Raw genomic sequence first — 12,488 nt, 5'->3', positions numbered from 1 at the left:
CTGTATATTTATTAATTTAACTAACCCGAACAAAGAAGACGATATTTGCTTCATTAACGTGGAAAATTAAAGTAAGAAGACAAAGAGTAACAAATACTGTGTAGTTAATATTCGACGTAAAAATACTTTTTCAGATTTAAATTACAGTCACCAGTATGTCAAAGTTACTTTACATTTATCATATTAAGAAGAATAAGTCATTATTAATTAGTTCATATACAGGTTGATTCACAAACAGTGGCCAAAAATGAAACCTTGTATTCTTTGGTGAATTTTAAGGGGAATCTTTCCTACAAAGTTTTTATCTAGGACGCTTCATTAAAAAGATACAGTTTGTTAAACTTCAAAAAATATTTTTAAAATTTAAAAACTAGTAAGTGAAATAATTTGAAATTTGGCACATGTATTTATGTAAACAATGTCCAAAATTTCCTAAAATTTACATGCTCCAGTGGCGGAGATATAGGGTATCAGTGGCATATTTTTCTAAATAAAATAGTATACCACTACTTTACCGTTACAACCATGATATTTTCGGATTCGTCTTTCAATTTTCTATAAATTACGACTCTCTCATGTTTTTAAAAAAAAGCCTGATTTTCGAGTAAAACTTAAAAAACGAACTGAAAACATACTTCGATATTCGAATAAAATGCGGTTTAAAATTACATAGTAGACTGCGATAGCAACATTGGCATTCTGAGTAAGAATATATAATAAGAAAGAATAAATAATGCTTTTCATAAGATTCATGCAACAATAAATTTCGAACACATTACATTTTCGTTACTAAAAAGATTTCGCGTCTGATTTCGTAGAAATGGAGGTATTTTTGAGCATTTACTCAAATAAAATCAATAAAATGATGACTAGTGTTATTAATTTCTTTATTCGAATAAATAACCAAATGATTAGTCATGTTATATCATTTACTTAAGTAAAACTGTTGGTTTTTCAAGTTTTACTTGAAAATCAGGCTTTCTTCGAAAAACATAAAAGAGTAGTAATTTATAGAAAATTGAAAGACGAATCCGAAAATAGCATGGTTGTGGCCGTAAAGTAGTGGCGTACTGTTTTATTTAGAAAAATATGCCACCGATGCCCTATATCTCCGCCACTGGAACATGTAAATTTTAGGAAAAGCCCTCAGATTTTGGACAATTTTTCCATAAGTACATGTGCCCAATTTCAAATTATTTCACTTACTTGTTTTTAAATTATTTAAAAAAATTGAATATATTTTTTGAGGTTTAACACCCTTTATCTTTTTAACGAAGCGTCCTAGATAAAAACTTTATAGGAAAGACTCCCCTTAAAATTCACCAAAGAATACGAGGTTTCATTTTTAAATCACCCTGTATAACTATGGATTTTACTAAAATGCATCTTAAAAATAATTTTTCTAGTTAATAAGGTAAAAGCGAGAACGTTTTAGCTGACAGTAGCAGAACCATTTTGCATAGAATAGATAAATCAAATGATTTATATCTTCTTCATGAGTTCTGTAGTAAAGATGCACGTACTTCTTGCCCACATGAATGCAAATGAAAATGTGAATGTAAAAGCTGTCCCGACAAAAACGTAAGATTTCATTTGAGGAAAAAATATTTGATTATTTAAAAGTTGGCAAAGTTTTTACGTGTACACATTGCCATTGAATTGCCGTATGGCAGGTAGCACTATCGTGCTCGAACCACATGTCATCCAAATCCATGTCATCCAAATGAGGCCACAAAAAGTTCAATAGCATCTCTATTGACAGTCACTGCGTTTCCAGCCTCATTTTCAAAAAAGGATAGGCGAATTACCCAACCAGCGTAAAATCCACACCATACTGTCACTCTTTGGGCATAAAGTGGTAGTTTTTAATGACTCAAGGATTATCTCTGCCCCAAATTCGGCAGTGACCGATGGTCCGCTGAAGTTACGGAAATTTACGCCACACTATCATTCACCGGAGCAATATTTTCGGCTGAGCGGCCAGTACGAAGCCGGCCTGTTTTTTGTTGTTTGCAACCGAACATGTTTGGTCAAATTTGGAAACTAATCTTTTCAGAGTTATGGGTGTAATTTGCGCACAATCTCAGCTACACACTCTCTGTACTGGTAATGAATTTTCACAATCTTCTCTCGCTCATCCATCATATAGCTCTCCATTTTGTCTAACCGCAACCTGTTTACTACAACATATCACCCTGCACAATGCTGCCAACTCTTCGAAATGAAAATGGCGCACAGTTCAAATCCTGCGTTACTTTTGTATATTACTGATACTTGCAGTATAATTTACTTTTATTTCTTTTATGTAAAAACAGTTGAATATCTAATATATCTTAATGTTCATAAAATGTTTCCGTATTTTTATCAGTAATGTATTTGAGAGAAATTACACTCAAGAGGCTCTAATCTAAATGAAATCAAAATATTAGATACCTTAATGAAGTAAATTGAAATGAAGTAAAACGCCATAATCATTTTAAACTTGATACTAGATGGAATTAAGGTAATATTAGAAAATGAACAACATATACTATTTTTCACTGATGGGGCACTTTACGGGACTTCGCAGCCCATTATATGTTACCAGCCCATTACGTTAAAAATTGTAGATAAGGAAATCAGTTCTATAAATGTTATTGGACTATAGAACCAATTTGAGTTGGATAGTTGTGATTATGTTATTATATTAACACACTTGCAACTGAATAAAAATAGAGGTATTCTTTGCTACAGTTTCTGATGATAAAATTTAAATAACTTTTGGATGAGGTTCTAATTTTGCCCTAGTAAGAAGGTAAAACTCGTCACTCTTGTTTATTGAACAAATATCTAGTTATTTCTGTACTTTAACATTTTTATTGATATTCTCCTAAGTGTACCTAGTTTCTTTTATAAAAAAAGGAAAGTGCTACTATTGTTTTGTTACTTACTAACAATTTAAAACAAATAGGGTAATTTGGCTAATTTACTTATTTTTTCTGTATTATCTGTGTTATTTAAACTATATTTTTGAGAAAAATGTAGATAGACGGAAGGGATCTTGTAGGTCTAATTAATTTTATAATAGCATGTTTAAAACGGCTTCAAGATATTAGCAAGATATACCTTTTTTAAGCAGAAAAGTTGGAGGAAAACATTTTTCCAGCCCAAAGTGAAATATACCATGGCACAAAAAAATTTTTGGCAGTTTACATGCGTCCTAATGGTGGCTTGTGGCGCCCTCTAGAAGCTACAACGAAATCGTCTATAAATTCGAATTTCTCTTCCAAAAAAGAAACCGGATACGAAATTTCACGAAATTAGAAAGATATTGAAGAAAATGTTATTTATTTCTTCGACTTCAACACCCTGTATATCGCCAAGGAAGTACTTTAGGCAAAAATTTTATATGAAGTACACCTACTAATTTTAAGTGTTCTGCTGGCGAAATTTGTAACTTTACTTTTGTTACAGCCTGTAGTGTAACATTCAATTTTAGCGAACAATCTCCAAAGCTCTGAATTACATTTACACATTTCATAATCCGAAAAATCTTTCTGTAAATATATATTTCAATTTCAACTTTTCTTCAAATATCGAACAATTAATCACAAAACTTGGTACGAAGCTGACTCGCACTTCCGTAATGTAAAATCCCAATTTACCATTGCAGAGTTATACTGTATACTATAATTCAATTATTTCCTGGAAACACTTCTCCATAAATCAACGTTTGTCAAGTTTTCAGTAAATTTAATTTTATATCACTCGCCAGTTTTTTCAGCAGATAATTGGCCAGTAGGTATTAAAATAAAACGTTTTCATATCCAATAAAATTTTAATATGATGGTACATCTATATAGCCGCACTTTATAGTAGTAATATTAATTACAATCGATTGTTATTAATTAAGCTATAAAAGTATCTATACAAGATGGGCCAAAAGTACCGGAATGGCAGGATATCTGGGAATATTCAAGGGGTAGGGTAAAAATAAAGCACTAGGGGTTTAAGTTTTTAGCCTGGCTCTTGAATTTGACCTGGACCATGACCTTCAAGGTCATATCAAGGTCACGATTTTTTTTAATGGAATCCTATAATTTTGACCCCGGAAATGGAGAGAGCGGAAAATTTTACGTTCTGATATGACCTTGAGATGACCATGAAGCAATATCAAAGTCAAATATCAAAAGTTCCAAAGTGGCCCAATAGTACCGGAATGGCAGAATAACCCGCCAGGAAAATTGTTCTCCACAATAGTTCTAGGATTCTCGATGGGCACTAAACCGGTGACCTTGGAATTGACCTCCGCCTTGACTTCAAATTCCTTATCCTCAAGTCGTTTCAAGGTCAAGTTGGTTATTCTGTTACTCTCGATGACTACTATTGACCACCCTCGATGACTACTGTTGATCTGCCTTTTACCTTTGATGACCATTAATGACCAACTGTTGCCTTTAGTGACCTCTAATAAGCGACCGTGGCCGTATGTTGCCATCGGTGCCCACTATTGACTAACCGAGAACGTATGTTACCGGTGATCACTATTGATCAACAATGACCTTCCATTATTATTTGATATTTGACCTTGATCTTGTCCTTCATGGTCATTTCTAGGTCATATCCGAACATAAAATTTTCCGCTCTTTCCATTTCCGGGGTCAAAATTGGGGTCCTATTTAAAAAAATTCTCGTGACCTTGATATGGCCTTGAAGGTCATGGTCCAGGTCAAGTTCAAGATCACCATCGGATAGTCTGGGAAAAATATTAAACCCCTAATACCCTACCCCTTGAGTATTCACAGATATCCTGACCACCCTGTATACTGATTTAGCTTATGATATTGCTCGTTGTATACATCAAAAATGTATTTAAGCATTAAATGAATAATCAGTTTAAAAAAGCTGTAACAAGAAACTATTAACAGCTATTAGGCTAATTCAAATAAGTTCAAAATTTGTCTAGATATGTAATCTTACAGACAATATTTCTAAAGCTGATATTGCTGGAAACAATTACTATGGTCTACATGCCCCAACTAGCATTGAATTATACCAGCAATATCCGGTAAACATATATCATGTTTAATTTATTAATAATATACAGGGTGTCCCTCATAAGAACCAACACAGTGCAGGTGCAAGTAGGGGTGTCCAAAATATTGTAATTTAACCAAACTTACCTATATACAAAGTTGCGCCCCAAAGTGGGGCCCTAAATTTCGAAAAAAAAATTAATGTCTGCAACACTTTACCGCAGAAGAACCAAATTTAGTACATGATTTAGGTTTATTACTGGTCTTTGATTATGATTTAAAGTTAATTGAAGCACTACAAGGTGCTCATTGGCGATAACTCACCCCTAAAATTGTACCGTACTTTTTTTCATTGACCGAATTCAAGAATAGCTTTCTGAAGGCGATTTTCTCAAGATATTTTTTTTTAAATAAAACGACCTTTTCAATGTTGCTGTTCGTTTTAAAAAAATACGACCACTGTAAAAGTTTTGACCGCTAAAAGGGAGAGGTAAACGGAGAAAACTATCACCCAGTATATCGATTTAACAAAAGACAAGAAATAATACGCCATAATAATGCCAAATTTTAACGCGATCGGTAAAAGGGTATTAATGAAATTAGTTTTATTTTTAACAACTTTGGGGTGGTTTTATGAAAGCTTGGGGTCGATGGAATAATTTGACTACGGAACTGAATTTAGCTCCTCAAAATGCATAAGGATATAGTTTCCTAATCATCCCTAATCGTTTTCCACGATTACACCCCATCAGCATCTCATATATAGGAATTTACACAGTTTTTTTTTTTAAACACATAAAACACACCACAGAAATGAGACAACCCCCAAATCCAAAAGCCAAAGGCTTGTGCGGAAGGGGGCTACACTTGAAAAAACGGTTAGGGGTGATTTTCTCAAAATTGGTGGGTGACTGAGCAATTCCGACTTCAGATTTGAGTTCAGCACATCAAAATACATAGCAATCAGTAGGGCCTCTGTAGTTTTAGTTATAATAATCATGTTAATTAATTGATTCATTAATTAATTAATAATTGTATTTTTAAGTTGCTTGAGAACTTTAAGATATTTTTAGACATGTACCTACCTCAAAGAAATAAAAATATTAGTAACTTTTTAATACAATTAGGGCCAGCCTCTTGATAATCTTAAAATTAGTTTACTAATCTGGCAATTGGAATGAAAATGTAATACTATGTACCTATTATATTACGATTACATTATATTTGTTTTTTTTTATTATAATATAATGCAACAATTATTTAATCAGCTTTAACCATTACCAAAAGTACCCACTCTTAGTAATATAAATTAAGTTCTTAATTTCGATATTAATAAACAATGAGTTGTAATAAATACAAAATAAGATTACACGTACGTTAAAGTGTCACAAAGCTGTATAGATAATATATTTTTTAAGAAAAAATGTTGCAATCCTCAACTTATTGATACTTTAATTTACAATAAGTATAAAAATATGTATTTCAAAGCCTCGAACAATAGTCATTGACTGTAATATGTCCCGTGTTTTTTAAATAAGGAATGATTATATACATATCTATCCCATATATATTTTCGTTATTTTACTGACTGTTATATCTTTGCAAACTTGCATAGGTCCCATAATACAGAAACGCATACACTCTCGTGAAGTCTTCAAATGTTGGGTATGTCAATGGAAAGGTAAAGTAAAAATTTTAGTACGTTTCTAACATCGGTAGCAAACTGAAACGGAATATAAAAACGTGACTGTAAACAAAACGTTTGTGCAAATGTCTTCGAAGACTCTTAGTAAAAAAGTTACAGGGTGGTAAATGTGCCGTCAAAAATACATTTCTTCTATATCTTTTAAATGGGTATCTCATTTTGAATTTAAGAATTTCCTATTATATTCGTGACTGGCGACTTTGAAAACCGCCGAGTAGAATTTTTCAGCCATAATCTTAAAATTTTGTATGCTATTCCGATTTTTACATCCGCCATATTGAATCCGAAAATTCCTGAATAAAAGATTCAGGAATTTTTGGATTCGGACTTCAGGTTCGTAGTCAGAAACCCCAAATACCCGCAGTAACAAAATTCAGACAAGACTGCTGATTTGCATTTTTTTGCACTAGCATTTGTTATTTGATCTTACGAGTGGAATTAGCCCCTCGTTGGGGTGGGTGTGGATTTAATTTGCATATATTTCTTTCCAATGCTCAAAATATTATTTTAAAATGTTTTCTCAAAGTATTTACAAATTGTTGCTTTTTATTATAAAGCTTTACCTTATCCTTACTATTTCACCCTATTTTGGGAAAGTTTTAGCGTTTTACTAAAAAATGGCCTGGTAAATCGGTTCTTGGCCTGCGGATTCGGACTCATGTTTCTTGTCCAGAACTTCCTTTGTTGGGCTGAGTTATCTACCCTGCCTGCATTTCATTCAACATCAAGTGTGCTCTTTTTTTTTTACCCATGTCAAATTTGTCCAGTTGAACTTTCTTGCCTTGTCAGGCAAAATAAAATTTACAAAATAAGTTATTTAATTAAACATATTTTTCTTTTCTGTGCCAGGAATACCCAATTAAATAAAAATAGTAAATATGTTTACGAATTTTCAATAGCCCTAATTGCAACCTTTTTAATATTCCGTAAATGGAAGCATGACTATCTTTCAATCAGCATCCCCAATTCACCTCAAAATAACCAAAAACCCTACGTAAATAATTAATAACCACTACCTGCTAACCCATTCAGTCCTAAACCGAGAGGTTCGTTAAGTATTTCCACTACTATTTTACAATTTTAAATTCTAAAAAATTGGGTAATGTCCCATATACCTGATTAAATAAACATGCTCAGCAAATGCCGGGGAATTAATATTCCTTCAGCCATTATACGGTGTCTTTCACTTTGAACATCACCACCTCCGTATTTACGAATGAGGAGACAATTTCCAACTTTTTTTGCATAGAGTATTCAACGTTAGATCTCGTTGATTATTTGTAATTTCTGTCTTCATCCATATTTCATGGTATTATACATGTTTTTAAAAGAAAAACTAAAAGCTTAATAAAACTGTATGTATCCCTAATTGAGAATCCGAAAATTTGAGTCTACGAGCTCTGTTCAGAAATTAACCAAACTTTTTGAATTACGCGCTTACGGACATATTTAGTAATATGCGGTTGGCAGCATTGCGTTGCGCATAACCTCCTCTGTAACCACATGTTCTTGGATTGTTGATATCTCATTTAGTTTTCGTGATAATGTTATTTGAGTGCAACATGTTTAAGTGTTATTGACGATTTTTGAAATACTTATGCGATTTTTTGGAACAACGATGCAACGTAAAACGTTTCAACTTTTGAAACAAGCTTACGGAGATGGTGGTCTGGGTCATACACAATGTTATTAATGGTTTTCACGATTTAAAATTGGTCGTCAATCAGTAAAAGAAGATCCTTGACCAGGAAGGCCTTCAACTTCACCTGATGACTCTGGAGACTGTCAGATAAATTGCAGAAGTTAGAATTTTAAAATTTGTTCCTCGCTTGATGATCACACAGCAGAAAAAAAAACAGTGTGTGCATTTACCGCCATCCCCTTGAACAATCCAATGACGATGAAACATTCAGTCAAAAGATCATAAACTGGGTTTACGGCTACGACATCATCACAATGGATTAGCAAAGGATCTCTACATACCAAGAAAGCACGCCAGTCTCACTGTTTTTTTCTTTTCGACTTTAATGGAATTGTGCATTTTGAATTCTTGCCTTAAGGTGAAACAGTGAACCATGTGTACTATCAAGGCGTTTTACAACGTTTACGTGAAAAATTCCGCAAAAAGGTACAAGAGTTGTGGCACCATGACAATGCGCCCACACACAGCTTTGTTAATTAGTCACTTTTGTGCCAAAAATTATATAACTGTCCTCCTTACTCGCCAGACATGGCTCCTTGCGATTTTTTCTAATTTCCGAAATTAAAATCATTGCTGAAATGACGCCGCTTGCAGACTATTGATGCCATCAATATAAATTACTACTTAATACTTTGAAGGCGACAAGGACCAATAATGTATAAAATTAACAATAAAATTTAAAAAAATAAGGTTCGGTTCTTTTCTGAATAAACTTCATATATAAAACCTATAGTTCGTCATGTTTTAGGTTAGAGTTTGGAATTTGGAGTTTGGATCGTGTTAGTACAAACCAATAAAAACAACACTCTCTTACTCGTCCCAATTATATAAAAGATGTGGGAGTAACTTTTGATCAAAAATTATCTTTTCATGAACACATACGCAATGTCTCTTCATCATCTTACAGAAGCCTTGGGTTTGTGATCAGATATTGTAGAGATTTTGCTGATCCTTCTACATTAGTAAATTTATATAATTGTTATGTAAGATCTCGCTTGGAATATGCTCCAATAGTTTGGTATCCTCAGTATGCAGTCTATAAAAATAACATTCAAAGAAAATTCTTAAAATATATGCACTTCAGAACTCAAGGAATATATCCCAACATTGGATTTTCCCACAATATTCTTTTGGACATGTTTAACTGTAAGTCCTTAGAGACACGTCGAGATATGCATTATGTTGTTTTTTTGTATAAAATCATTAATTATGTGTATGATTGTCGTCAAATTTTGGATCGTTTTAACTTCCACGTGCCTCGCGCCAATCTACGCTACTCGAATATGATGTACCTCGCAATGCCTAATACTAATTTATTATTGTCATCACCAATTTATGTCATGTGTGAAAAATGCGACAGCCTCCAACATAATATTGACATTTTTTCTTGTACCATAAAGTCAATAACGAACCTATTTTAATTGGCTTTTGTTTGTTTTGTTATTCATTTTATTTTTATTATGGGCATTTTTCATTTTAGCTTGTGTATACGTATAATGTTTATTGTATTTTACTAAAGCATATTACTGTTTTATACTACTGTATTTTATTTAATGTAAAATAGTTTATTAAGTTTTATCACTTTTAAATTTATTTATAGTTTTTTTTTGTCTTCGAATTGTTTTAGCAATTGTTATTGTCATCTTTCTTTTTTTTATATCACATATTGTGTTCCCACCCATTCAGTAATTGGATATTTTCTATAGAATGGTGTATCAAATAAATAAATAAATAAAATAATAGACATGTGGACAAACTAATAAGGAAAATAGACACATTAAACAACAGCAATTAGACACATGTATAATTCAAATATGCTATCATCTTTTCTTCTAAAAATACTTAGATGAATTTTCCAGTTTTTCCCTCAAGTTTTTTTTTAACACAGTAGGCCATGAAATTGAAACAGAATCAGTATAACGATGTATACATCATCTAGTATAGAGAAAAGAAAATTTAATCGAACCATCCATTCGAAAATTCGAAGACACTAATCCTAAATTATATTTAAACTGATCTGATTCAATGTTAGTCAACAACAAATAAAAAAATATGTGTTCATATAATATCCAATTTTAAAAATATATAATATCCAATTTTAAAAATATATAATAAATAAATTCTTCTAATTCTGACGAACCATTAAGCTTCAATACAATTTGATATATCGCTTTCTTAAAATTACAAGATTTAATGGTTCTATGCCTAATGCATGGCACATATGACTAAAATAATATGTCATTAGGGTAATGTTTCTCATATCATGAATTATCACATACATTATTATAATAAAAACTCTTCTACGATAACATACTGGCAGTGTCTGAATCAATGACCTCTATTAAAAATATGGACCGTAGCTATAGGTACTAAATGTTCAACAAGTTTACTAATTACGGGCTTTTGGTATTACGATAATAATACGAAAATTAAACCATACTACGAAACTACTATGAAAAATATCAATAGTCAACTCTCAATTACCAGCTGGACTAATGTTTCCAAGATGCACATTACGCCGATTGCTAAGGAATACGCTACTCTTGCTTTTAAAACAGGCCAATTAAATCTAAATTTTTTCTTTCATTTTAGAAAATTATTAGTTACTGGCTGTTTATTAGCTATTGTTGGTGTAATTCCATACTATTTTGGCGCATATAGTCGTTATCACCCGCAATATCAGCAATTAGGAATTTTGTTGTAAAATTAGATAACTTTTTAATATTTAGATTTTTGTTATTATATAGATTATATTGTCTTCATTTGTTAAGAACTTTTAGTTTTTTTATTTTAATTGAGTTAGGTTAATACCTTTACAATAAAGTAAAAACTCACGTTATCTATAAATGAAATAAGAATATTATTTATACGGTTTTTCCTCAATTGTTTTTTCAACTCCGAACACCCTGTATCTTGAAAGTTAACCATTTCCGTATACGTTTGTATAAGATATTTATGATAATTTGTGAGTAGCATCCGTCATTAATATATTAAAATTTTAACTATCCATGGATATCGACGTTATTCAAACTTAATAATTTAATTTAATTTCCAGTTTGTTTCAGTAGAAATATTCACATCTAATTTACAATTTCATTATGAATTATTCTAAAAATAGTGTAACAATATGATGAAATTTAAAAAAAGGAATGAATTTGATGGCGTGATTTTATGATTCTATTGATTTTTTCATGATTTATTTTAGCAAATTCGTCTATATTATATCTCAATGACAATGTAATTTAGTATATCTGCAATGTAGACATTAAAAAAATCACGTATAATTTTATCCTTGCATTTTTTCGTGGTACACAAAAATTTGGAAAAAATGTATGCTAAACTATCTGTTTAGACTTGTAAATATTTAATTCGACATGGTAATTAAAACTAATTGATATCTATGCAGTTATATGCATTTCTTTGCAATTCGCGATCTTATGAACAAGACAAAAACTTACCGTTCCCATCCCAAAGATGAGACACCGTTACACTAAAATTTTCGTACAAAAAACTCATTTTGCTTTATTGCCCATATTTAGATTAGAGATAAAAGTGATAGGACTTCTTAATATCGTATCGATATGAAATATCTATACAGTTCTTTGTAATTTGCCTTAAATGATTATATAGGATAAAGGGACTATAATACGAGATTATAAAAATATACTGAAGCAGACATTTGGCGTATAAAGTTTGCCTGTATCAGGCAGCATAATTTATGGGAACTGTAAAAAGGCTGGTATCAATTTGTGTAAAATGCCCCGTAACGTAACACCGAACATGTTACATTACAGCTAGAGGAGACGGAAAATTGTACGTGTAACAAATTTAACACGCGTAAAGGCGGGTATCCATTTGTGTCAAATACCCCGTAACGTAACACCGAACATGCTACGTCACAACTACTAGTGGAGACGGAAAATTGTTGCATGGTACGTGTAACAAATTTCACACGCGTAACTAATCCGGGACGAACCATCAGTTGTCGGTTTTTAGTCGTCGCATCAAAGGAATGCAACAGTACTTTCTGTCACATGTTGAGACGGGGTTACCCTTTTGGCCGTAA

General features: G+C 32.0%; 1 protein-coding gene across 1 annotated transcript in view; it reads right to left on the bottom strand.

The window, feature by feature from the left end:
• The window catches only part of LOC108913108 (sodium- and chloride-dependent glycine transporter 1-like), a 34,818-nt gene extending 22,913 nt beyond the window's left edge, over positions 1–11,905 (bottom strand). The window contains exon 1 of the mRNA XM_023455906.1: positions 11,881–11,905. Within this exon, the coding sequence (XP_023311674.1) occupies positions 11,881–11,889 (9 nt within the window). The 5' untranslated portion in view covers positions 11,890–11,905. The remainder of the gene's footprint in view (positions 1–11,880) is intronic.
• Positions 11,906–12,488: the final 583 nt, after the last annotated feature.

This window comes from Anoplophora glabripennis, unplaced genomic scaffold (assembly GCF_000390285.2).
Source record: "Anoplophora glabripennis isolate ALB-LARVAE unplaced genomic scaffold, Agla_2.0 scaffold1007, whole genome shotgun sequence".
Classification (NCBI taxonomy): domain Eukaryota; kingdom Metazoa; phylum Arthropoda; class Insecta; order Coleoptera; family Cerambycidae; genus Anoplophora; species Anoplophora glabripennis.
This window is presented reverse-complemented; position numbering and strand designations above follow the sequence as displayed.